This window comes from Rhipicephalus sanguineus, chromosome 4, assembly GCF_013339695.2.
Source record: "Rhipicephalus sanguineus isolate Rsan-2018 chromosome 4, BIME_Rsan_1.4, whole genome shotgun sequence".
Classification (NCBI taxonomy): domain Eukaryota; kingdom Metazoa; phylum Arthropoda; class Arachnida; order Ixodida; family Ixodidae; genus Rhipicephalus; species Rhipicephalus sanguineus.
Window position 1 is genome coordinate 145,589,125 of NC_051179.1, and position 27,218 is coordinate 145,616,342.

The 27,218-nt window shown below is 49.4% G+C and overlaps 1 protein-coding gene across 1 annotated transcript in view; it reads right to left on the bottom strand.

The window, feature by feature from the left end:
* LOC119391684 (uncharacterized) overlaps window positions 1-15,854 on the bottom strand; it is a 63,189-nt gene extending 47,335 nt beyond the window's left edge. Inside the window, exons 1-2 of the mRNA XM_037659347.2 lie at window positions 15,680-15,854; window positions 8,880-8,953 (exon numbers count right to left, since the gene is read on the bottom strand). Of these exons, the coding sequence (XP_037515275.2) occupies window positions 8,880-8,953; window positions 15,680-15,854 (249 nt within the window). The remainder of the gene's footprint in view (window positions 1-8,879; window positions 8,954-15,679) is intronic.
* Window positions 15,855-27,218: the final 11,364 nt, after the last annotated feature.

Below are 27,218 nucleotides of genomic sequence, written 5' to 3' on the forward strand. Positions count from 1 at the left end.
TCAAATGACGACGCTTTCCATGAGCACATACCGAGCACTAGTGATTATGTGCTTACTGGTGTCATCTTTGCGCGGGATTCACCATACGCTGTGTACGGGCTTATGCTAACTACTTCAGCTACCACAGAGGTTTAACCATGATCATTGACGCTAGTCGTCGGGATCGGGATATGCCACTAGGATCACGCCGGTGCGTCCGCATGAAACGGTGCTATAGCCGCCGAACACCACAGACACTGTGCAAGCTCTCATTTAGCGATGTGCATGAACATTTAGCTACTTCTGTAAATACGCGTTTCACTTTCGTGTAATACAGATTCCTATGACGGAGGGAGCAACCATGTTTTTGTGTGCATTCTGTAGCACCGTTCAAGTACGAGAAGTTCGAACCAACTAGCTCGCGCACATGCCCTTTTAAGACGAAACGTTTGATTACCCGCACTCATATCTACAACAGTCGGCCAACTGCCAGTTCTGAGCTCCGTCTGAGCTTGTGGGTGCCTGCATAGGCGTGCGAACCGGGGGGGGGGGGGGGGCAGGCGGGAGCGGCCGCCCCCCCTATTCACCTAAGAGGGGGCACAAAGTCAGCCCCACACATTGACATAATAGGAGGGGGCGCTGCGACACGGGGGGGGGGGCGCAATGTCAGCGCCATACATTGACATAATGGGAGGGGGGCCGCTGCGACGAACCTTCGCCCCCGCTGAAAGGGAACCTGCGCACGCCTATGGGTGCCTGCCTGTCCCGAGTACATTTCAAGCAACGCGTACCACCGCCAGCCCACAGTAACGCTGACAACAATAGCTTACGTACAAGGGTCTGTATAATCTTGCGCGGCTCTCGTTATGGGCGCACTGATTACATACGGATTGAACCCAATTATCGCAGCAGCACTTAAAAATGCCTCCATACCATGGAATATCATTTTGCAGTTTAGTGCTCTTTTTCTTGCTTTTTTTAGTAACTTACGCAGCAGTTATAGAGGAACACCGCTATCATTGCTGGCACGCTGGCAACCTGGTAAACGACAGCATTGCGAATAATTAATGAGACGCATTCAGTACTCCTTTCTTTCGGCCTTTGGATTAGCTGCTACATGTTGAAATAGGCGTCCGCAGGGTTCCCCATAAGGGGGGCGGCAAATTTCCAACTCCCTGCCTTCCCCCGCCCCGTAGTTGGTCGAGTCCGAAGGGCAACATGCTTAACATTGAATAAAAAAATTCGGCAGATCCCACACCTTGTGGGAATCGATTTAATGCGAAGCAGTCAGTGAGTGGTTGTGTATGCTGCATTTTTTGGCTTTGAACCAAGCGTTACGAGGTGGGTGACGCGTTTTGTAATTGTAGTAGTTGTGTGCACATTGTGGGCTTACCAGGCAGGTCGATAAGACTGGCCTTAAAGACCAGTGGCTCGAGCACCCAACCCCTGTTTACCGATTTTTCTTCGCAAGCTTCCATCTTCCACTTCCTGCCGTTTTCTTCTTTTTTTTTTGGATGGCCTTTAAAGGGTAACTTATTGTCTGACGTAGCGTCAGCACTCACGTTTGAGCACAGACGTCAGCGTTACCGAAACGAACTGCACTTTAATGTGCGATGGTGTGAATATCATACCTAACTTTCGTTAACCTAACACCCCGGGTTCGAGAGGCGCTTGAAAATAGCTTGCTGAATCATAAGAATACAAATATAATGTTTTTTGACTAGTTAAAATCGGAACCAATACTGGAACCACAGCTGACGTTAACCCGACATGGCGCCTCTACATATGAGTACGTAGTAGTGTTTATTGATTTGCTGTAAAATTAGATAGCCACACTGCAACAATATTTGACATTGCACCGACATTGTGCCTGCATAGGGTCTTTTCCAAAGCAGTTTCCAGACCTTGCGTGGCTCTGTGGTAGAATACTTGAATGCAGCAGAATGCTTCTGTCCGATGCCTGCTGGGATCCTGATTCTCGATGCTGCCGATGTCGGTTTTTAGCCTTAAGCCGCGTTCAGACTGCAGTCGCATCTGTCATAAGTGTCGTATCGCGTAACTGCTTTAACGTCCGTTTACGTTGCTAGCGACCGCGAGTGTTCACATTGAGCCATTCGGTAATATGTTTTTTTACGACGGGCCAATCACCGCTCTGATTTTCCAACATGGCGCCGTTGGTCGTAGAGAATGGGTCTTTGACGCTCTTCATCGACGAGCAACTCATCGCTGCACAAGGAAGGCCCTTCCGCACTCGTCGTGGAACTTGCCGCGAGAACACGGGCAAACCAGCTCCACAGACACGCTGCTGCATGCCATGACGCACATGAAGACGCGGAATCTGGGGAGACCGGAAGCCCCGTGAGCGGAAGGTGAAAACCGAAACTGCTTTGCCCATTGGTCGTGCTGTAACGGTCGCATCAGTAGTGGTCGTAAAAGTCGTGGACCCGCCAACATTTACGCCCGAAACGTTATGTACTTTACGCTAAATACAACAACGTCTGAACAAGCTCATTGCGTTGATTACGTTTACGGCCGCGATCCTTACCGACAATCCGTACGTTGCGCACGTAGTCTGAACACGGCTTTAGCTACACTGGCCGAGCCGGAGCGGTTTCGCGTGCACGTAAAGCCATGCTGCGCATGCGGAAGGAGCAGTGATGTCACACAGCTCGCGCACCGGAACGCTAGAACACTTGAACGCTATGAGCCCGTGGCTGCGGGCGGGCTGATCGCGTCCCTGTCGCGTGTGCAGCGTCGACTGACCGAGTGCGTCCGCTGCTGGCATTGCATGAACGCCCAACTGCGCCACGGGTGATAGCGTCCCTCTCCGTCGGGCAAGGTCTGTGACGTCACGGAGGGAGTGCGCAGGTCTTGTCTAGAAAAAAATAGATGGTGTTGACCGGGCACGAGACGCTGCCGTCTCTATGGCCCAAACGCCGGCGCTGCGCCGGGCGTTGGGGCCGTAGAGACGGCAGCGTGTTACTACACTGACCACCGAGCCGTCTTTGTGGCAGTAGAGAAATGGCGTTGAGCAAAAAATAATATACGTGTGTCACATAATGCGTACACCATCACGGTGTGTCATTGAAGCAGCAGTAAGCATGATATTCAAGCTAATCCTAGACAACCAGGAGAGCTAAGAATAATCAGCTGAACCTTAGCTCACGCTACGTATATCCTGGCATAGCCGAGCTAAGCCATTACAATTTTTATTGCGATAGCAATTATATGGACACTCTCGGCTTATTTGCCGTCGCCGTCTGTCGGCGCCGTCATGTCCCGGATATGTCTATTTATGTATATATACAAAAAAGGCACAATAAAAAAATTCTGAAGTACCCGACCGCGGATTCGAACCAGCAACCCCTCGCTCCCCAGCGCGCTGCTTAGACAACTCAGCCACACGCCTGTATGCGCTGGCGAAATAACGGCGAGCTATTTATATAGGCACCGTACACTGACCAGAGGGAGCTGCGTTGCTCGCACTGGCCCGTCCCAAGTTCGCTGGCATTGTCGTTAGGGGCACGCAGAAAACAGACGCGCGAACGCGTCCCCCGTGTATCCCGGCCGCAGTCCGCCCACTCATTCAGAAGGGAGACGCGCACATCGCGTTCCATTTTGAGCAACCCCGTTCATTATTGCGTTTTTTGTCCGCTAGGTTTTGCGTTCTGGCGTTGCAGTCGCACTGGAAACTCGACTGTACGGTGCCTATAATGTACCGCTGGTGGTAAGCAAATCTCGGAGGTGCGTGAGCGTGTTTTCTATCACGCAACGCTCCGAATTTTCTTTCAGTTTGAAACTGCCCTTGAGTCGCGCACGACAAAGTGGCCCTTTTCTGTACCCAATCATGATGTGGAAGGAAAATTACACCATCTCCCGCTAAAGGGGACCATGAGGCGATGCGAAAGCCGGAGCGCTTGCACGATCGCGTTCCGTTGGCGTTCGTTGGGCATGCTACCGACCTCGCGTCGTGGAACGCGAAGAGGGACGCTACGCGCGTCGTATCTTCCATCTAGCCTGGCCGTTAATTCTCACAGGGCGAGCGGGGAACGCGGCCTACAGGCGGGCGAGAGGGGGCAGCGTAGGGAGGAGAGAGAAGGGGAGGGGACGCGCATGCGCTCGAGCTCATCGCGGCGTTGAGCAGGGGAGAATTTCGGCATGTCTAGCCCGCGTTTCAGAGGAAGAGTGGAAGGGGGAGGGGAGAAGGGGAAAGGGAAAGAGGAGAGGGGAGGGAGAGGGAAAGTGGAGAGGGGAAGGGGAGAGGGAAAGTGGAGAGGAGGTGTGGAGAGGGGAGAGGAGTGTGTGGAGAGGGTATGCGCATGCGCAGTAAGGGTGGTCAGAACGCACACCACCACCACACCACCACCACCACCGGATTGAGCTCCGCCTTAAGATACTTCGCATCTAAAAAAGAACACCTGGAACACTATGCATCAGACGCCCCTGTGACGGAGACGCAGGGAGTAACTCCACGCGCCACAGTTTAAAAGAAAATAAATATCTAAGGGCGTCTGATTCCCATTGTCGACACTTGCAGACACAGCGCTCCTAATTTTATTTCATTTCGATACTGCCCTTGAGACGTGCACGACAAAGTGGCCATTTTTTGTACCCACTCGTGGAAGGAAAAAATTACGCCATCTCTCGCTAAAAGGGGACCATGAGGCGATGCGAAGCCGGAGCACTTGCACGATCGCGTTCCGTTGGCGTTCGTTGGGCATGCTACCGACCTCGTGTCGTGGGAACGCGAGGAGGACGCTACGCGCGTCGTGTCTTCCATCTAGCCTGGCCGTTAATCTCACAGGCGAGCGGGGAACGCGGTCGACAGGCGGGCGAGAGGGAGCAGCGTGGGAGAGGAGAGAGAAGCGGAGGAGACGCGCATGCGCTCGAGCTCATCGCGGCGTTGGCAGGAAGAATTTCGGCATGTCTAGCCCGTTTCAGAGGAGTGGAAAGGGGGATGGGAGAGGGAAAGTGGAGAGGGAAAATGGAAATGGGAAAGTGAGAGGGAAAGTGGAGAGGGGAAGGGGGAGAGGGTGAGTGGAGATGGGGTAGAGGGGAAGGGAAATGGAGGAGGAAGTGGAGAGGAGGTGTGTGGAGAGGGTATGCGCATGCGCAGTGAGGGTGGCCACGCCGCACACCACCACCACCGCCGGATTGAGCTCGACCTTAGATACTTCGCATCTAAAAAAAATTACCCCACTCCCACTAAAGGGAACCATGTAGGGATGAGCAGCGCATGGTCGACTTAAGTTCCGTCATCACGGGCACCTTGCCCGTGTTAACGCGTCCTTGCAAGTGGAGCACACCATGATTCCTGTAGTCCCCCAACTCTTGTTGGAGCACGCCTCGCAGGTTTCATCGGGCGTCGCAGAATCTCGTCCCCCGACGCCATCACGTGATTGCTGAGAGTGTAAGGGGAGAGGCCCACAGCGCCTTACCCAGCCCCTTACACAGGCCCGCAACGCTAGCACGTGTCAGCGCGTCTGATAGGATACAACGCTTGGTTCATCGCGCGTCTGCAGAATCTCGTTCGCCGACGCCATCACGTGATTGGCTGAGAGAGTGTAAGGCGGAGAGGCCAAAGCGCCTTACCCAGCCTCTACACAGGCAACGCGCTAGCCCGTTGGCAGCACACATGGTTTTGTCGGCGTTACGCCAAGCTAGGACAGCATACGGCCAAGCCCGGGCTCCTAAGTGCTTTGCACGCATCATCATCAAGGCGATCGAAGAACAAGAGGAAGACGACTTCTCCTTGGCGCGGCGCGCTCTCAGATAGCTGTGCTAGTGGAGAAAGCGGACGGTCGCCAATGAATACTGACAAAGCCCGCAAAAGCTGCTTCGCATCTAAAACACAAAAGAACACCGGGCACACGTTAACCACTCCCCCTGTGGTAGGAGACGCAGAGGGTCACTCCACGCACCGCAGTTTTAAAAGAAAGAAGAAATATCTAAAAGCGTCCTAATTTCCCCATTTATCTTATAACCGCCGGTTTCATGCCCATCTCCCGTATGGGGTAAGAGCCAAGAATCAAGGGTCACGCAAGCCAGCAAGCAAGTGTCTGATTCTCCATTGTCGACACTTGCAGCCTGTTGCTCAAGCACATAGGCGTAACAACTGTGACAGTTGTTAGTTCACGCTGCCCTGTGTATACCTGTGCGTTCATTTAGGGCGTCCTCTTAGTGCTTCAGCGGCACCCTGCAAGAATCGAGCTGCTTCTGGTTCTTCGTGTGACATTTCGATTTCTTGCTATCGTGTTCATTGCTTCGCCGTTGCGGCGAAACTGACTTTTTTAGATGCGAAGCAGCTTAAGGCGGGGGCTTTGTCCTCTCTCCACGGCGTCCACATCCCCACTGAGCATGCGCGCCCCTCACTCCTCTCCAAGCTCCCCCTCTCGCGCGCCTCATTCTCTCCTGCGCAACGCCGCGATGAGCGCCAGCGTCAACGCCGCCGCCAGTGTCAGCGTTAGCGCGAGCCAGCACAAGCACGCCACGGGGGCTTCCACACCCCCACTGGGGATGCGCATCCCCTCCCCCTCTCTCTCCTCTCCTACGCTCCCCCCCCCTCTCGCGCGACTGTCGACCGCGTTCCCCGCTCGCCCTGTGAGAATTGACGGCTAGCATAGAGGGAAGACACAACGCGCGTAGCGTTCCTCTTCGCGTTCCACGACGCTTTGAATGGATGGATGCAGCTTACGGCGCGGGACTTCGCCCCAGCTTAAGAACCTGGCGAGCCAGCTCCTAAAAAAACAATTACATCATCTCCCGCTCAAGCGAACCATCTCCCCGCTGCTTTTCATCCACACATGGTTCCCTTTAGCGGGAGATGGTGTCAGTTTTTTGTTCCATGTGTCTGAAAAACATATAGATTCTTTCACTTGCATTCATTAGACGAAAGTTGGTCAGGCTAATCCTAGATAACAAGGAGAGCTAAGAATAATCGCTGAACCTTAGCTCACGCTACGTGTATCCTGGCCACGGTGTAAGATATATACTGTTTAGGTGTGGACACTTCTCGGCTTGCATGCAGAGCGCGTTCGACCAGATAAAGTAACAACGGCGTGCGTCTGTTGGTCCGGTGACCGCAGGGTATCTAGCGGCAGGAAGACGCAACTTAAAGAGAGAAAATGCTTTCTGCACCGTTGCTATAGCACCGACGCAGTCGGCGGCAACGCCGGCCTCCGCTGCATGTCTTGTTTTTCGCTCGTAAAAACGCGATATGCGTTTCTAACTTGAGTTGCTGGCGTGCCGTAGCCGCGTTCGCTGACTAGGAAATTCAGATTTCCCGCGAAGCGCCAGTTGACGGGAACGCGTTTATGTATTGAAGTTGCATCATCCTGCCGGTAGGATCCGCTGCCGTCAGCGGTCCGACGGCCTGTCGGCGTTGTTACTTTATCTGGTCGATCGCGTCTCGCGAGTGTCCTCACCTAAAGAGTATATATCTTACACGTGACCCTGGCATAGCCGAGCTAAGCCATTACAATTTTTTAGGGCGAAGCTCCTTAAGGCGGCACCCGTTCGTCCCTCGTAGTCGTAGTCGTAGTCGTAGTGCGTAACCAGTCTTACGCTTTGACCTCCAAGGTGGTGCCGGTGGGAGATTTTCCTGTGCGTTGTTGAACAATAAAAAATTCGCAGCGGTAGCTAAAGCCGACTTCTTCTGTCTCTCATTCCCATTAGCAGCCATTCTTTACCTCCAAGGTAGTGCCTGGTGAGATTTCTCCTGTGCGTGATTAAACAATAAAATTTTGTTCAAAACGCCGTTGATTGATGAATAAACCAACGAAAGACGCCAGATGTTTTGTAAAAGCAAAACGGAAGAACGCCAGATGTTTCTAAAGCAAAACGAAAAGACGCCAGCTGCTTAACGAAAGACGCCAGATGTTTTCTAAAGCAATGGTTTTCTAAACAATGAAAATTCACAGCGTACATGTAAAATTAAAGTGAGCTGCAAGTCGTCATAACTCATCGAACCTTTAGTATAAACGCCCGATCTCACGTCGGTGATGATGTACTGGGCAGAATTCACGGAAGATTCACGGTTTACCGATGAACCTCCGCAGCTTCGCCACTCATCATCATTCACTCCGTGGATATGCTGTGATTTTTTTGTTCCATGTGTCTGATGAAATATAGATCCTTTCACTTGCCTTCATTCGCCGAAAGTTGGTTGTTTTAGACTGCGTCTGTTTGGAACCTAAGGTAGCCCAGTTTAAAAACCCTTATTGTACAATACTTGTATTATGACTACACTCTTAAAAGAGGTTCAGGAGCTAATGCGCATGGTAGTACGAACGCTAGTGTGTAATTTTCTTCTACCGGAACACTGAGTTTAATCAAGCTTTCAGATGTGCCGTCCTGAACCAACGAAATCAATGTTAATTAGGCTATCACATCGCATTCAGTCACCTGCTCTGAGTCGTATATGGACAGTTTAAAAATACATAAACAAAAGGTATTTTTTTACGTTTTGCTAGGAGGTTTGGGGTTAGTATTCTCGCATCCTGTCCATCTCGCTCTTTGCAAACACAGCTGCTGGACGGCTTCCGGTTTTCAGCGCCGGCGTTGCCTGGTAGCATTAGCGGGGAACAAAAGCCTTAGCGAATAGCCCGCACATTTTCAACACTTTTCTCTGTGTCTGGCCAAATATTTTAAATAAATATTTTCTAAACTGCACACGTATAAGAGTTAGTCCCTAACTTTAAGCGCCTTCCTTTTATCTGAAAGCGGAAAAAGAGTCTTTCCTTACTCTGGCACCAATTAAAAAAACACGCTTTCTGCTTCGGTGTTAGAGAGTGATGATTGAAGTGACCGGAAGTTTCTGGTGTGCAACTCGTGCTGCTGCTATCGCAGTCTTGAAACCGACGAAAAGGCGATTACAGGGATGTATGTTGAGTTTCGCTTACCACTGGAGACGACGGAGTCGCTGCGGGAAGCTTGCTGGCATTGGTGTCTTCTGGGCTTCTGGAGGCTGCTTTTCCTGAATACATCGCAACAGGCAAACTTGTTCCAGAATCATGTCTTACGAGCTTGACAGTGCGATAGCGTTTAAGAGTATCGTCGCGTTAGCAGACGCCTTGCAAGCTCAGTGACGGTGGAACGTGAAACGTAGCTGGGCAAGGCCGTGTTTAACCGCTGTTCATCGCTTCAAGCTCCGCATCCCTGCGATTGTCGGTTTAGCGTTCGCAATGATGTGGCGAATGTATGTGCTGGTATTCATCGGTTATGGCTACATCCATCGAAATCTGTAGACCTATAGCAAGCTGCTAACCTCATATTGAAATACAAGAGAGTCGCAGCTATACGTCTGATGAGTCGCTTACTTTTTCGATTTTCGTTAGGTGCCGCGTCATAAAGTAAGCATTGCTCGAAAGCGCCATTTGTGTGCTACATAGTCACCCGCATTGTAAATAAAAAGCTCTGAAACATCAGCCATTACAGGAAATCTCATAGTTCCCATATATATCTGCGGCATCAGCTCGCACTCCTAAAAACCATACAAATCCCAGAGTGGAGGCACACAAGACAGCCTAGAGGGGATAACCTTTACTTCCACTACTGCCACGGCAAGAAAGCTTTCGTTTTCAAAAATTGCTGTTTGTACCTGAGGTAAGATGATGCCACTACATCTGAGCTGGAGCGGTGCTGCCCTTCACGCCAGCGCTTGAAATGGGCTTCGAGAGTAGTACGCAGTACTACGCACAAAGCATTTAGTTGCACGTACCACTTGGTGATAGCCGGCAACCTTCTCTGGCATGCACAACGTCGGTTACGAATTTTTGTTGCGCATATACGATCTCTCTCACAAATAGATACAGCATTGCCATGTGGACGTGACGTTGAAGAAGGCGGCAACCGGCGTGTTCGAGACTAGTCTTTATTCGGGCGAACTTGTACCCGCAAATGAAAAGTCAACGTACGAGCAATTCGCACTGCACACTGATAGCGGCGAACAGAGCGCCGGCCGTCCTTAATCTGATCATCGGCGGAACGCGTCGTCTCTATACAGCAGTCATCGCACCTGAACTCCAGTGCCATCGCTGGTGCTCGCGTAAGCTCTCGAATAAACTTGACTATTCGCGTCCGGCGCGTAATCTTAACAGAATGATCTCAAACAATCGCGAAGCTCCCAAACATTGCGGCGCGGTCTGCGCCGAGCGCTGCTAAGTTTTGTGGCTGAAACCTGGATGCACCAAAATAAAGCAATAAACGCCCGTGGCAATACGAGCGTTTGAGCTAGTACGGACGCAGCTCTCTGCTATTTAAGGTATTCTATAAGCGCACTTTAAAGGCTTCATACAACTCTAGCTAGATCACGTAGGAATGAGAACAATTGAATAAGTCACTGTGCAGAAATCTTGGCGTACCCACGCATAGTAGCCTTTTTCCCCCTCCTTCACTGCTACGACATTATGCTTAAAATGTGATTGAATGTCGGTCATGGAATATGCCGTACGACGCGCTTCCTGGCGAGCCTCACCCCTCAGTCAAGGTACAAACGCGATGTCTGCATCTAATAGCCTCGGTTCTTACCATTCTGGCAACGACGCTGACGGAATGCGAACAGGACCTTGTAGGTTGAGCGCTTGGCCTTTCGCGGTCTTCAAAGCACCAGAATGGAAGCGCTGCGGTGCGCTTAATCTAGCACCGAGACTGGAACAATACTTCTTGTTCTCGTCTCAGCAGGACACGTACCCATGCAAGCCCGTTGGATGCAAAATATCTTAAACAGATCATACCTTGTAAAAAAAGACAAACCTTAGTGTGAAAGTATGAGTTGTCAAAGCCGTAGACGTTCGAAATGTCTCAGGTTTCAGGTTCATTTTAAAGTATTTAGGCCGCTTAAATGAGTCATCATTTTAACAACGAAAAAGGGACCGAAAAACTCCATCCGACAGTTGAACGTGGTAGATATCAAGGCGATAGCCTTAAGTGCGGCTTTGCGGTACAAAAGTTTGAGGAACCATTCTATTCTGAAGGTGGATGACTGGCGAATCTGTTAGTATACACGACACAGAGGTGACACAGAGTTTCGAAACATACCCGTTCACGAACCCTGCAACTAAATCCCAAATGTTGTCCAGAAATTCCCTTTTGAATTTGCGGTTTGAAGCTTTCCATTTGAGTAGCAGGCATGTTTTGCCACAACATGCGTTGTCTTGTCTTGCGTGCCACTTGCGCTATAGGCGTTTTCATGCGCGATGTTAATTGGCGTTTGCCGCCTGCGTGTTTCCTTTCTTCATTTTAAGTGGACGAGCGGATAGTGGGGTTTCCCCAATTCCTGTGGCATATGTGCGCTAGGCCCCGCCACGGTGGTCTGGTGGTTTTGGCGCTCGACTGCTGACCCGAAGGTCGCGGGATCGAATCCCGGCCGTGGCGGCTGCATTTTCAATGGAGGCAAAAATGTTTGAGGCCCATGTACTTAGATTTAGGTGCACGTTAAAGAACCCCAGGTGGTCGAAATTTCCGGAGTCCTCCGCTAAGGGCGTCCCTCTATCATATCGGCGGTTTTTGGGACGTTGACCCCAGATATTCTTAGGTGCGCTAGGTGTTTGCACACACCAAACGGAATGTTCTGGCATGCGCCAGTTGGCTGTAAAACCAACGCCGTCCTCATCAAATAGCATAAAAAATCAGTGCTCGAGCCAGAATCAGCTCCCTAGCTGTTCTGCATTCGAAAAAGACCCCATAAAGTCGGCTTGCGGGCCATTGAGTCACGCAAACAGATGTAATAATGCGTGACCGAAACATAGAATCGCACCAAGCGTCGCATCACGTGGCTTGAGAAACGAGAGAGTAGTTGAAAGCTGGCCAACGATTACAAAGGGCTGAGCAATAATTCATGGTCGTCATCGTGTTGGACAGCATCGAGAAAGTGGGCAGCTACTCGCGCGACCACTCAGGCTCCGATGATGGTGATGATAACGATGATGTTAGTATAGCCACATCGGACGGCTGACGCCTCCGAGTTGTCTTAGGCGAATGCATAAGGTACCCTGGGAGTTGTTTCCGTGTCCCGGAGAAGGCTACAAATGCGAGCAAGCAGCAGCCCTTCTGTTACTAATATCCAAGGAAAATGCCTCTTTGACGTAAGCAATGAACGTATTATTTATTTATTTATTTATTTATTTATTTATTTATTTATTTATTTATTTATTTATTCGAGACCTTTGCGCACAATAATCACGCTTCCCGGCTGCACGTGGGGTATCTCTGATCGATGACGCTTATCGAAGTTCCTTTTCTCCGTCTGGCGATATCGTTGTTTCTCTTCTTCCACCATGGGTTTTTCCTTGAGAACGATCTTGTCAACCAACCCAAGCTCTTGATCAGCAGGCAACCAGCTTGATTTTCTGAAAGCCACAAAGTTGGGAGTGCATCCAAGTCCTCCAGTATAGGAGCGATTGTGATGGGACACAGCCGCCTCCAGAGCACACTTCCACCCGCCTTTGAAGTCTGGGTATAAAGACATAAACATCTTCAAGTCCCTAATCATCCTCTCTGCAAGAGAATTAGCTTCAGGGTGGTATGGCTGGGAAACCTAGTTTAATACCTCTTTCTTCTGCCCATCGACTTCGAAAAACTGGTCCATTCTCGGCAACAATAACTTTCACATCCTTGAACACATTCCGCTCCAGGAGTGATATCACTGAATTCGCATGTTCACGGCCGGCCTTAGCAGCAACATAGCGTGTGCACTCGTCCACGGCAACCAAAAACGCTTGAGTTTTTCGCACGCCCTCGCCTTTCTTCTTGAGTTCCGCAATGTCGAGGTGAAGTACTTCAAAAGGTACCTCCGAGTACACCAACATTACCATTTCATTCCCTCGTGGCCTAAACTTTGCTTTGAAGAGCTGGCATTCGTAATATGTCTTAATGTAGTTAGCGACATCCGCTTTCATGTTCGGCCAAGTGAATCTTGCAGTGAGCTTTCTGTACGTTCTCCAAAATCCATCATGTCCTCCAGATTCTGGACTGTTATGGTACAGCCTCAGAATAGCTTGCACTTCTGTCGCCGGCACGTGTACCTTTCCGTTCTTAAATGTCAACTTTTCTGTACGTTCCCACAGCCTTATGTAGTTGAGTTGACGTCGTTCAGCTTGTGTCTTGCGGTATATGCAGTCTGGACAAGGCATCAGCAGCCTGGTGATTTTGTCCAGGGCGATGAGCTACCTCGAAGGTGTACTGTTGGATCTCGCTTGTCCATCGTGCAATTCTCCCCTTGGCTGTGCGAGATGAAGCAGATTAGTCAAGGCCTGGTTGTCGGTGAACAATTTAAAACATCTGCCTTCCAAGTATGTCCTGAAATATCTCAAGGCCATGACAACTGCCAGAGCTTCTTTCTCTGCGGTGCAGTAATTACGGCTTCGTAAACGTGTACGAAAATATCCGATTACTTGTAGTTGTCGGGACGCCGGCTCCTTGTCATCTCTTTGGTAAAGAACAGCTCCAGTTCCGTAGTGTGAAGCATCGGTGTAGAGCTCGAAGGGTAACGTGAAATCCGGCAGCGTTAGCACAAGGTCAGAAGAAATGATTTTAACCAGTTCCAAATAGGCTCGTTCACATTCGTCAGACCGCATGAACGGGACGCCTTTCTGGTTAATGTGGTGAGACACTTGCCTTTTTAGCGTAGTCTTTTATAAATGCTCTGAAGTGTCCTGCAAGACCTAATAACACACGAAGGGAATGGACGTCATGGGGCTTCGCAAGAGATCTGATTCGCTGCACACTTTCTTCCTTGATACTCTGTCTTGCCGTCCAAGCGCCTGCCGAGAAATACTACGGTCCGGCAAAAGAACTCACTTTTTTTGCATTAATTTTTAGTGTGCATCACTGAGCGCTTGCAGCACTGCCGACAGGTGGATCGCATGGTCGTCTTTGGTCCTTGAAAAAAAGATATCGTCGACGTACACATTACAAAACTTCCCAGTAAAATCTTTCAGTACAGATTCATCATTTTCTGGAAAAATGCACCTGAATTCTTCCACCCAAATGGGAGCCGGTTGTATTCGTACACATCAAATGGTGTAACGAACGCCGTAAACTTCTTTGTGTCTTCCCTCAAAGGTACCTGCCAATATTCTTTACCTAAGTCTATTCTGGAGAACCATTCACACCCGCCGGTCTCATCAATTATGTCATCAATCTTGGCATTGAGAAAGGAAACAAGTCTGTCTGCCGGTGATGAGTCGGTAATCTGTGCATAACCGGAACGATCCATTTTCTTTAGGCACGATCGTAATTGGTGACGCAAACGAAGACGTGGATGGTCGAATGGTGCCGCGTCTAGCATGCCTTGAAGCTCCTGTCTTAACCAAGTCTTCTTCTCGAGACTCAAGGCATATGGCTTCTTTCTTACGACGTTTTGTCGCGTAGTTCGAAGGGAACTTCGATTGCTGTGGTAGCTGTGGAATAAGTGGCAACAGAAATAAATTCCGCGTACTTCGACGTGACTTCGTCGGCGCACTTTACAATTTTAGGATGCGTTCGTGCAATATGGGAGCAACTTTCGACATTGTCAGTTCTTATGTCATCGTTCCACAGCATGTTATTTTCAGAAGTTTCATGTCGGGTCGGGACAGAAGAAAATCAAAATTAACATCCGACATTACGAGGCTTTTCACCCGTACTACCCGGCCTCTGAAGCGAACTTCTGCCTCGGTCCATTTCATGAACTCTCTGCACGTCCGTCATAGCTACACACCCTGATTGGTTTTCCTGGACAGATGTCATCTTTAGGTACCATCTCCTCGTTAATCAGGCTCACTGAACCACCTGTGTCGATCAGCGCTGAACGCTGGAACCATTGACAACATCGCAGCGAAGAGAAGTTCGGGCTTACAATAAAAACGGTCTCTCGCTCCAATAAATGCCCCAGCACACAATTATGCGACGATTTCCAAGTGAAGTGTCAGCTCAGAAATGATGTGACGGCTGATCTGTCACGCAATTCTCGTACGGGAAGACACCTTTTCTAGAGGATACTGCTTCATGAGGTTGCGGTGGGGGATCCTTCAACCCGATTGCATCTGTAGGGTCGAACTAATGTACTTCAAACGAAGCAGCTCCTCAGACGTACAGGTTCCTTGAGCCTTTTGCATTCGACTTCCTTTCTTCATTCCCTGTATTATAAGTGGCACGATGCATGATTCTGGAAGGCGCGGATCAGCGTTATACAGCAGTTGTTGTTTTACGAAGAAATAGTCGACTAGGTTCTCACTGCTTTGTTCATACTTGATGTCTTTGTCCCATAATTCTACTGCATTCTTTCTGGAGGCACTGACACAGCTGTCCTTCCATGACTGCCATGAATCTTCTTTGTGTTGGGCAGAACGCAAGTCAAAACCATTGTTTGGCATTTCCAGAAAGGCATGCTCGCACATTTCGTATTTTTGTCGCAGTCCGTGTACGAATGATTCTGTTCACATGCACACTCAAATGAGTTCGACCAATGATACACCGGAACTGCCGTCAAAGATGTCCGGGTTTACTGTCATGTGACGAGTCCTGTCTGATGCCAGAATCGTGAAGAGTGCTTGCTGGTGCTGTAGTTGCTGCTTTTGCAACCAAGTGAACTGAGAAAGAACGTTCGACCAGCTTGACGTATCTGTAATTGCATCAGAATGGCTCGGCAGTTGCTCCTTAATGGTGTTTTGCTTTTCACAGGCTTCGAACTCCGAAAAAGGTACATTTACCTTCACAGTACCTCTGGCGTCGCTGATGACGTCGCTGATTGGCTCTTTGGCAATGGTGGCGATGGATTCGATTCGGCCAGGTGTTGTCATCTCTTCTGGCGCCCCAACGAAGTTCTCGCCGTCTAGCTCGTAGCCTGCAATCAGTGGCTCGCCGTCCCGCTGTGTGAGGTAGAAGGTCACCCACATCTTCGGATCCTCTCAAAGGCTGCGCCAAATATCAAGTTCCAACGAAAACAGTTTGCTTTCAGCCATTTTATTTACCTCCTGGCAGGGGCGTAGCCAAGGGGGGGGTTGGGGGGGTTCAAACCCCCCCCGAAATTTTTCAGTTTTGCTTGGGTATATATACACGCACACATACAAACGCACCACGAACATACATAATGTATGGTTGAACCCCCCCCCGAAAAAAATTCTGGCTACGTCCTGCCTCCTGGCTTCTAGCCTATCCTTTTCCGCCTTCTCCAACCAATTCCTTTGGAATAATTTATTATTTATTTATATTATTTATTTATCTTTATTTATTTATTTATATTATATTATTTATTTATTCATTATTTGTACTGCGGTCTAAGTACACAGTAGCAGATTGGTGCATTTATATAAGAAATGTACATCTGGGCAAAGAAGAAAAAACAGAAAAAAAAATAAAAACAGCGAATCACTTTTAACAAGACACAGAACGCTCAACTCAAACGCTCTTCAAGAACTATGAATGTTTTTTTTATTATTGTTGGGGTTTAACGTCCCGAAACCACGATATGATTGTGACCGACGCCGTAGTGGAGGGCTCCGGAAATTTCGAACCCCTGGGTTCTTAACGTGCACCTAAATCTAAGCACGGCATCCAGCATTTTTGCGTATTGAAAACGCGGCCGCCGCGGCCGGGATCGATCCCCGACTGCAGGTCAACAATTTGTTTTATCGTTGTCAATATTTTTTTTAAGTGCGAATGCACTTTATAAGCGACCTGAATCCGCCGTCCCATAGCAACGGCGCGAGGAAAGGAGAGGAGCGTCTGTAGCAACGGCGCAGCGACGTCCACCCACGTGACTGCGCGCGATCCGCCTCCTCACCGCGGTTGCGTGGGCGCGCGCCGGCTCCGCACCGCTCTTCTAGGTGGCATTGGGTGCAGTGCTTCGCCGCTCCTTCTCTCGCCGTTCGCTCTCTCTTCTCCCTGCGCCCCACTCTCCCGTCCGCTGGCTGGGCGCCTCTCGAAATGTGTGCTCGAGACGCCGCTGTGAAACGCCAACGGCGACCACAAGGCTGAGATTATGGCCGTCAGGTACAATGACAACACAAACAAGTGCTGATGAATGTGTAAATAAATGGTTACGGTACAAATCCACGTCTCGTCATTAATTTACGCCGTTAAAATTACTGCGCCGTGTACTCTCGGCGCAAGAAATGCATTCGCATTTCCTCACGATTCCCTTCGGGGAGGTGGGGGCATTTTTGTACTTATTAGGCGAAGGTCATAGATGCCTCATCAAACGCGAAAATTGACCGTCCCGCTCCGTCGGGCACAGCACGAGTGATTCAAGGAATCATCATCACTTGATGACGTGACCATAGGACATCATCATGACGTCACATGTCGCAAAATTTTGTGACGTCATCGTGACATCGATGACATGACATCGAAGCTTGGTCAGCGGTGCGCCCATCACGGAGGCAGTGCAAAAGCAGGTGAGGTGCGCAAAACTTTCGGAGGGTGGCGGGGCAGGATCAACACACCGACTGAGAAGACAAAGAAGATGGCTTTCGCCTTCGAGTCGTCTTAGGTGAATGCACAAGGCATCCTGTGAGGTTTTTTTTTTTTTTCTTGTGGGGGGGGGGGGGGACAGCTTCGTCGGAGAGATTTTTCCAGTTGCTTATTGTGCGAGGAAAGAAAGAACAGCTGAAAAAAATTGACTGCTTGGAATGAAGGTCTAATTGTTTTCTAACGTCGGTTTGTAGTTGTTTTCTAGTTGTTTTCTAATGTCGGTGTCTAGTTGCGTAACCTGTAGAACAAGTCAAGATATATATGTATCAGTTTTGTAACGATCATTTACCAAGTAATAACAGAGCTTAAGTCGACATACACGGTTTCTGTTACTAACTGGTGGGGAATATTTTGTTTTATTAATTCGCTCCCAGAGCTACAACCATATGAGTTGTAGAGAAATCTTAGAGGATTTTTCTACATTCCGATTTTTCGGTGTTCGATTTAGTGAAGCTGTCTGAAATTATCACGGCGCATTCTAACATAGCACGAATAATTGATTTGTGGGCCGGCAAACGCACATGAAGGCTTTTTGGCCGCCAGTCGCAAATGGTCGCAGGTGCGAATGAGTGAAACGTGACCGCGCTTTGGAACCCGCTTGCGTTGCCTTCTCGAGGGCAGGTCATGCTTCGCTTCACGGTATACATCGCAACCATTCCGTGAAGAAAGGAACGTCTGTGCGCGTGACATCTGCCGCTGCAACTCTCCTAGGGAGCCTACCGCAGGTACAGCTGCGAAGCGCCACTGCGCCATAGTTCACGCTTTTCCCAAGTAAATCAGTACGTACTGCATACGCGTAGAGCAGTATGCCAAGCAGTAGAATCACGTGCACCATCGGGGCGGAGCACTCCGGCGTTCGGCGACGTGTGTGGCCAGGACGAAGAAGCAGATGTAATGCGTTTGAAGAAGCTGAAACGCCTTATGAATCACGAACAACCTCGAAGAAATGCTTTCAAACCAAAGGAAGGGATGACGAACACGCGGTACCACACAGCAGCGGTACCTCCTGCGGCCACAGTACTTGGTCTTTATCTCTAACCTCACTTCCGGTTAAGCGTCTACAAAGCTCTCAATGTAGCGTGACCATTACAGCGACAAAGGGCGAAGGTGCGCACCACGTAAAGTCAGTCCCCCCCACGTATGTATGACGCGCGTACAGTCTTACGACCTCTTCTTGAAGCAGGTTCCCCAGCCAATGTGCTTCGCAAATGCGAGATGACACTTGACAGTTCAAGCAGAAGTAGCATAGTTGTGTGACAAGGTTGAAACCAATATTCTGGACGCACTTAAAAGGGCCCTGTACACTTTTGCAAGTAATCATCGAATGCCTTCATTAAAGGAGCTTATCTCCTCAAAAATCGACTGCCGCAAAAAATTTTGGAATCCGTCAAGTAGGAGCGGTGTTACAGGAATTTGCCGCACTCCTCAAGCGCTTTCTGTATCCTTTCGCACCAGCGAGCATGCTGAAAACTACGCAGGAAGGATGTCAAGGGGGCAAGAAGGTACTTCCTTTCGTCAGCGCGCGTCGTGCCCTCGAGCACTTCCTTTTCTTTCTTTTTTTTTTCTTCGAACACGGGGCTTACTTTCAGTGTGATCGCGAGCGAGCGCGCGGGCACGTCGCGGCATCCCGCGGCGGCCTCCGTAACTATGCAGCCCACGATACTCATATCAGCCTGCGCGTGGACTTTGTTCAGGAGTGCTTCTTCTTGGGCGAGTTGGAATAGCATGCTCTATTTTTGGACGCGCTTGAAAAATAAGAACACAGAGACGCACACATAATAAACCACAAACGAAAGCGCTTTCATTTGTGGTTTATTATGTGTGCGGCTTTGTGTCCCGTGGACTTTGTGTTCATGGCGCGGTCATTTGGGTGTAATATATCTGGGGTTTAACGTCCCAAAACCACGACATGATATAAGACGCCGTTGTGGAGGGCTCCGGAAATTTCGACCACCTGGGGTTCTTTAACGTGCACCTAAATCTAAGTACACGGGCCTCATTTTCGCCTCCAGTCATTGGTGCATGGAGTCATTTGTCGAGAGAAAAGCGAACAATTTCTAGCAACTTTGAGACTTCATTGTAAATTCCAGGCAGCGTGCTCCGCTGCCTGGGGAGAGGGAAGGGGAGAGGGGAGGGGTGGGGAGAGGGTGAGTGGAGAGGGGAAATGGGAGGGAAGAGGACAGGAGGAATGGTGAGGCGAGTGGAGAGGAGTGTGTGGAGAGGGTGTGCGCATGCGCAGTAAGGTGGTCACGCCGCACACCACCACCGGATTGAACTCCGCATACTTCGCATCTAAAATATCATGACAGATTGTTGTAATGTTATAGAGCCCCTGCGGAGCGATAGCCTCCTCTGCAATGCTCGAGCGCAAGGTGCGCAAGCATCGAATAGGCAGCCCGCACGCAGTTGCCTTCAGTGCGTGATCATGACACGGAGGACAGTCGTCACAGCAGAATCGTAGGGCGCATTTTATTACATAATTACGTTATTGCTTCGTTCAAGTAAAACTTTGCCTGACTTGCTAGTTTCCCAGTCTGCAGCCGACAATAACCACTGTCGAAAGTGGGGGGGCTCGGCCCCCTAACATTTCTCAGTGGGGTGGCTGGCGCCCCCCTTGCCCCCCGGTAGATACGCCTATGAATGCGAGCAACTTCATTCATTGTAGGTTTGCATCTAAAAACTGGCCGCGTTTTACACGACAAGCATGCGCTAATTTACGTTTCTGTTTAGCACATGTCTGTGTGAAGCACGACGCAAGCGGATTCAAGGCGGTAATGCGGGCTAGTTGGTTTGAGTCGCTTGCAATCATATTCGTAGCGCAAACACCAGACGCAGACACAAATAAGGAACACATACACAGGAGGGGACACAAGTGTTCCCAGACGCAGACATAACTGTTCTCCGTTTTGTGGAAAGCAACCAAGTATGCTTACAGCTGCATGCAGCCGCAACCTTTCTGATAGATTGGAGGCAAACACAGGAGTGCCAAACGCACACGTGTGCCTCATTAGGAGCACAATTTATCTGCGGCATGATCCTAATATTGCCTGTTGCTCTTATTGAGCAGATTTTCTATGGTTGTACAGGGTGCACTTTCGATCGCCATCTAGCACATAGGGATGAAAAATTTTCGATGGTTGACTGAGTTCTTCAGCTATAGTACAAAAGGGTCAATCGCGATCAAAAAATACGGTACCGATCGAGCTCAATCGCGATAGAAAATGCACCGTGTGCCAGCCGACCTAGTACCTTGCGCCACTGAATGAGCATGCTGCAAGGTGTGGCTTACCGTTGTCCAAATGGCAACATTATGTTTCAGTGAAAATACAAGCGTCCAGCCTTTACAGCTTCATTGATAAGCAGTACGACACATCGCTGCTGCCGTTAGAAGGTGAATCCGCGTGTTTGAAGCTCGCCACGTTTCTCCTGGGGCGTAAAACAACATAGAGAAGAACAAGTGACACTGGCTATGGGCTCATTCTACAGACATAATCTATAAGAAAGGCACCCCGTGGGCTGAAGTCGAGAGTCGGACGAAAACCCCTGGTCGGGAAAACACATTAGGACAATTAAAACGAACACCCGAAGGGAGGGTTACGCAGACTATGGTGGGAAGTTTCGTCGGCGAGGCGCAGTAACTTCAGCAAAGGTTCAAGCAGCACATGTATGATGTAAGAAAGGGTTTGGTCGAACATCAATGGCTGAGCACGCAGAAGCAAAATAACGGAGAGACAAAATAGCGGGACTTCTCGGCTTTATCTTGAACTATGACAATCCAGAGAACGGCGCACGCGCTTAAACGTAATGACGGCAACTTTCCACACGTGTACGCATGTCGCTACGCCATATTTTAACATGCATAACCGGACTGTTTGCGCATTCATTTTCGTTGTGAACAAGGCTCCCGTGCGGGAGCTGAAACGTTTGGTTTTGTGTGAACATGCGTGGTCGGAGTCCATATCAACCCTATGGGCTGAAGCAATGCTAAAAGAAATACAGGTGACAGCGGCATCATGTTCTTGCAAAGCAGGGTAAGGGTAAAAGTGAAAGCTCACACCTGGCTCCTTCGCGTACGTAGTGCACTGAGGCACGGAGCAGAACAGTACTGTGCCGCCGATAACTTTTACTGCACTTTTCCGGATTGCGTAGCTTCTTAGGGGTCCGCACACATAAAGTGTGAGCAAAACAACGCTGTTCAAAAGGGAAAATGCCGCGAAATCGCGGTTAAATACAGCGCATTCAACCGTCCGCGTCCCTTCAACCAGAGCGAGGTGAGATCACGTGATCCAACCATGCACGTACGTCACAGCGATTGCAGCGCCGCGTCTCCAGTGGTGGGCCTCGCGCCCAATAAAAGCATCCTCTGTCGGCGCGGAGCATTCTGCCGTTAGGTGACGGGTATGGCGACGATGAAGTAGCAACTTTCTCCGGAAAACAAGCGGCGCGCTAGAGAAACGGCGGGAAGCTGCTTGAGCATGGGCCCAACGACGACGTGCCGATTCCGAGTTCCGAGCAAAGGAAGCTGAGGCTAAGCGAAGGGGGCCAGACCCGAGTTCGATCTGGGGAGGTGGCGTCACGACTACACTACGACAGGGCTAATGGGAGGAAAATCGCTTGGCCGCTCGTCACCGAAGAGACTCCGACACTGGTAACTACAGCTGGAGCCGACGGACGGTTTAGTGACATCGCATTGTCTTCGCTACATCACAGTACTTAGTAAAAGAGTACTTAGTAAAATAATACAATAGTACTTAGTGAATGAGACCGTAAAGCTAAGAAAAAGCCACCAGCACCGCTGTTCATCAGTCTTCGCGACGCTAGGTGAGAGAAGCGGTGCCAATTTTTTCTTTTTAATTACTTGCATCCATCGGCATTTTTCGCTCACTCACGGTCAGCGCCGATTTTTCCACGCCGCCGACGCCGACACCGCGTTTTCTGGGACACGGGCTCTTTAAGGCTATCGCTCTCTTTCCCACGACGTCGTCTTCCGTACTAGCTGCCACTGTAACTACATACCACACAGATAGGAATCAAACCGTTGTCCAAGCTGTGAGCACTTTTCCGTCTTTTTTTTTTCTGTCTTTCATATTCAAACAGCGCAAAAGACGTAGGACACAGGAAGACTTGACAACACGAGCGCTGACTTACAGCTAATTGCTTTATTAAAGCGAAACAGAAAAAGAGAGGGGAAAAGAAAGAACAAAACATGCGCACGCAACGTATGCACATGCACAACCTATGCGCAACCTATGCACATGCTGCAGTTTTTTTTTTTCTTTGTTCTGTGCCGTGCTTATGACTTATTCGGGAATTCACTGTATGGTAATCGGAGAACAGTTGCGCGCCGGGAATTTGCCGACCAGCGGAGCGCTCCAGTATAGCAGTGAGAGTTGTACTTTAAGGGAGTTGTACTACATTGATCCATAAGAAAGGGTACGTCAAGGACTTGAAAAATTACAGGCCCATCAGCTTACTGTTCGTTGTCTACAAGCTATTTACAAAAGTAATTGCTAACAGAATTACTTCGACATTAGAGTTCATTCAACCGAAGGACCAGGCAGGATTTCGTACAGGCTTCTCAACAATAGACCACATTCATACTATCAATCAGGTGATAGAGAAATGCGCGGAATACAACCAACAACTATACATAGCCTTCATAGATTACGAGAAGGCATTTGATTCGGTGGAGACATCAGCAGTCATGCAGGCACTGCGGAATCAGGGCATCGACGAAGCCTATATAAACATAATGGAAGAAATCTACAGCGGATCTACAGCCACTATTGTCCTCCATAAAGAAAGCGACAGAATCCCAATAAAGAAGGGCGTACGGCAGGGAGACACGATCTGTCCAATGCTATTCACCGCGTGTTTACAGGAGGTTTCAGGGCCCTAGATTGGGAAGAATTAGGGATAAGAGTTAATGGAGAGTATCTCAGTAATCTGCGATTCGCTGATGACATTGCATTGATGAATAACGCGGGAGACGAATTACAGCTCATGATTACTGAACTGGATGCAGAAAGTTGTAGCGTAGGTCTGCAAATTAATATGCATAAAACTAAAGTAATGTGGAACAATCTTGGCAAAGAACAGCGCTTTGCGATAGGTGGCGAGACACTGGAAGTTGTAAAGGAGTACTTCTACTTAGGACAAATAGTAACCGCGGAGCCGAACCATCAGAGTGAAATTACTAGAAAAATAAGCATGGGATGGGGCTTATTCGGCAAGCATTATCAAATCATGAATGGTAGTCTACCACTATCCCTCAAGAGGAAGGTATATAACAGCTGCATCTTACCTGTACTTACCTACGGAGCAGAAACCTGGAGACTTACAAAGAGGGTTCAACTTAAATTGAGGACGACGCAGCGAGCGATGGAAAGGAAAATGATAGGTGTAACCTTAAGAGGCAGGAAGAGAGCAGAGTGGGTCAGGGAACGAACGGGGGTTAAGGATATCATAGCTGAAATCAAGACGAAGAAATGGATATGGGCCGGACACGTAGCACGTTGGCAGGATAACCGGTGGTCATTAAGGGTTCAAGAAGGATCCGTTGATGGGCGAGTTGGTACATGTCTTGAAATATACTGAGTATGTGCAGCGCAATGGTACGAAGACAAGAGAAGACACACAAACCATAGACTGGCGCTGACTTCCAACTGATTTATTGAAAAGCATGCATAAAAGCGGGCTTCGTGCTTTTCAATAAATCAGTTGGAAGTCAGCGCCAGTCTATGTCGTTTGTGTGTCTTCTCTTGTTTCGTACCATTGCGCTGCACATACTCAGTATATTTCAAGTCATTAAGGGTAACTGACTGTATTCCAAGAGATGGCAAACGCGTGAGGGGGAGACAGAAAATTAGGTGGGTAGATAAGATTAAGTTTGTAGGTATAACGTGGCAGCAGAAAGCACAGGACCGGGTTGATTGGCGGAACATTGGAGAGGCCTTTGCCCTGCAGTGGGCGTAGACAGGCTGATGATGAACTTCAATTGATGGCGCAAATGTTAAGACAGGAACGTAGAAGACACGTAAGACAGGGACAAGCGCACACTCGCAACTAAATTTATTCTTCCGAAAGCTTAGCTTAAGAACCCTCAAGCATGCGCACAACACCACAAAGGCAAAATCAATCTCTGATACCCCGCTTGATCAAACCTATCCACCTAAAAAACTATACTCATTTTGATAAAGAGTTATAGAAGGAACACTGACACACAGATCGCCAGCTTTTGTATGTACATAGCCTAGGCCAATTCCCTTGCCACTTGTCTTTGCTTTTCCGCAAAATGCGCACGCTGCCCAGTAGAGGTTTACACGTGCAAACTTTACAGTGATGTGGCAAATGAGATCCGGTCCCATTCCTCATAGACAGGCATGCTCTGCTAGTCGGTCATTAATGCATCTGCCTGTCTGGCCGATACATCCGGCCGCAACTCAAAGGAATCTTATAAATAACACCCGTAGCACATTCCATAAAGCGCGTCTTCTTCGTGTGTTCTTTCCCACACCAGAGCTTTATCTGACGACACACGAGCACAAATACGAGATAGTTTTTCGGAGCCGAAAACACCACCGGTACATTATACCCAGAGGCCACATTTTTCAAAGAATGAGATACCCTGTGAATGTAGGGAATGACGACGGGACGCCTATTTTTAGCATTCACTGGAGGAACACCACTGACATCACGCCGAACTTTCTTCAGTAAAGCCTCGCACACAGATCCTAAAAGCAATGAAGGGTAACCCGCGGAAACAAGTCTAGAAACTTGCAGTTCAAAGCTTTCTTGAACTGCATGTGAGCAGGACCTATTTAGAGCCATCTGCAAACTAGCAGTTGCTATCGCTTCTTCACATTCTTCGAATGGGCGGAATGAAATGGCAAAAATTCTTTCTGAACACGAGGGTTTTGTTGATGATTTTTAATTGTTATGACAAAACTACCAAGTTGCGCTTATTCAGAGTGTGTGACTGAAGTCCTAGACACTTTTAAGGCTTTAGGACAAGGGCTCAGGTTTACTCATGAGCTCCCCGCTGGTGACAAACTTCAATTTTTAGATATTCTTTTCACGATTAACGAATACCATGTATGTTGGACGTATCACCCTCGTGTTCTAATAACTAATAATGTACTAATAACTTCAAGCCACCGGATGTCTCACAAGTGAATCATGAATTTCCGTTGTACGGAAAGCTGTGTACTTTCTAGCCTTGCTTCTGCTGCAGTTACTGTTCTGGTGTAGATGGCATTATGTGGGCACTCCGCTTCCACTTTTGCCGTTGCCGTCGCCATCGCCGTGAGGAACCGTATAAAGTCCAAAGGTGATAACATCGCCTCGCGCGTCGTTTGTTTTATCTGCGCGTTTAAACGGCAAGGGCAGCCGACGATCACGGCTCAAGAGGACTGAGGAAACGCGCCGGTCGTCTTCGGTCGCATGAAACGCCCATGGGGGTCCTGAAGGGAGGGCCGCGTTGCTCCGGCAGGAACTGTGTACTTTGTGCGCCAAGCCGCGTTCGCGTGCGTCCTATCTTGAGAGAGATATCAGCAGACGGCTCATAACTTTGTACGAGCTGTGTTCTCGCCACTCAGTTCGCGTTAAAGCAATAGAATGCACGAAGTTCGCTTCACTCGCTGCAACGGCCGCGTTTCCTTAAGCCAGAGTTTTGCTGAGTTACGCTAGGTTGGGCGCTAAAGGAGTTAGCTGCTAGCCTAGCTTCGTATAACGTTGCAATCTGTTGCTACCGCATTCAGTGCTTCGCATTTACGGCGAAACTGCGACGTTTTTGCACTCTTGTTGCGGGAAGAGGTGATTGTGTATGCGTATAGTACTAAAACATACGCACGTATGTAGTCTTTCATCTCAGATGCATTGGCGTCTCATAGCCTGGGTCGCGTTGGGACGTTAAGCACCAAGAATTAATCATTCCATATCAACGTTCCCCGTAAACATGCAGGCTTTTCTTTCCTTCTGGTGTGCTTCATTTACTACTTCGTTGTGTTTGTGCTTATGTTTTGCCCAAGTGTACCGGGTCCGGTTCTGTGGGTGCAAAAGTATGGCACGCAATTATGCGTCGTTAACGCGCGGCACCTCGCCAGGTAGTGGGCTGAAACTGCGCATTCTAGCCCTGTATAAAGTGAATACCGGCCCGCGGGTCGGCCCGGTACTTCAAACGAGTAGCCTGCCTTATCTCTGCCGCGAGTCAATCCACTTTGCGCTATCTCTGGGTTAGATCCATATTTTATGAAGACGGAGGAAGTCGACACGATAACTTCCGGCCAGTGTACGTGTACCACTAACAGCTTTGCCGTAAAAGGTTCCTGCGCTGGAACTGTCAACAGCAGCGTCAACCATTCATGGCGCCGGACATAGACAATGAGCAAATGGTACCCACGGACGAAGACCTCTGTGAACACGACATCAGCCCTTAGCGGTGCCGCAACTGCAGAACGTCGCCACTTGCAGGTAAATATCGCCTTATATTTATCTTCGTTACATCTACTTTGGCGCGCAGAAATCATATGAGCGGCTGTTCGTCGCCGCCGACGGGCGCCGCTTCGACCATCTGGTTCACCAGGGCCGTCCCGCTGGTCAGGTTCCGCGTGACCGAGCCGTTCGAGGCGGTCAATACACTTTCCGCGGTGCCAGAGGCAATCCTCTCGAGTTGTCGCACCAGGGCGGACACGTTCTGGGCGAGGTCGAAGCCGAGCGGATCGCGTGACAGGCGCCACGTGACCAGGGCCAGCAGCGCGGACACCATCCATAGAACGGCGCCCGCCACC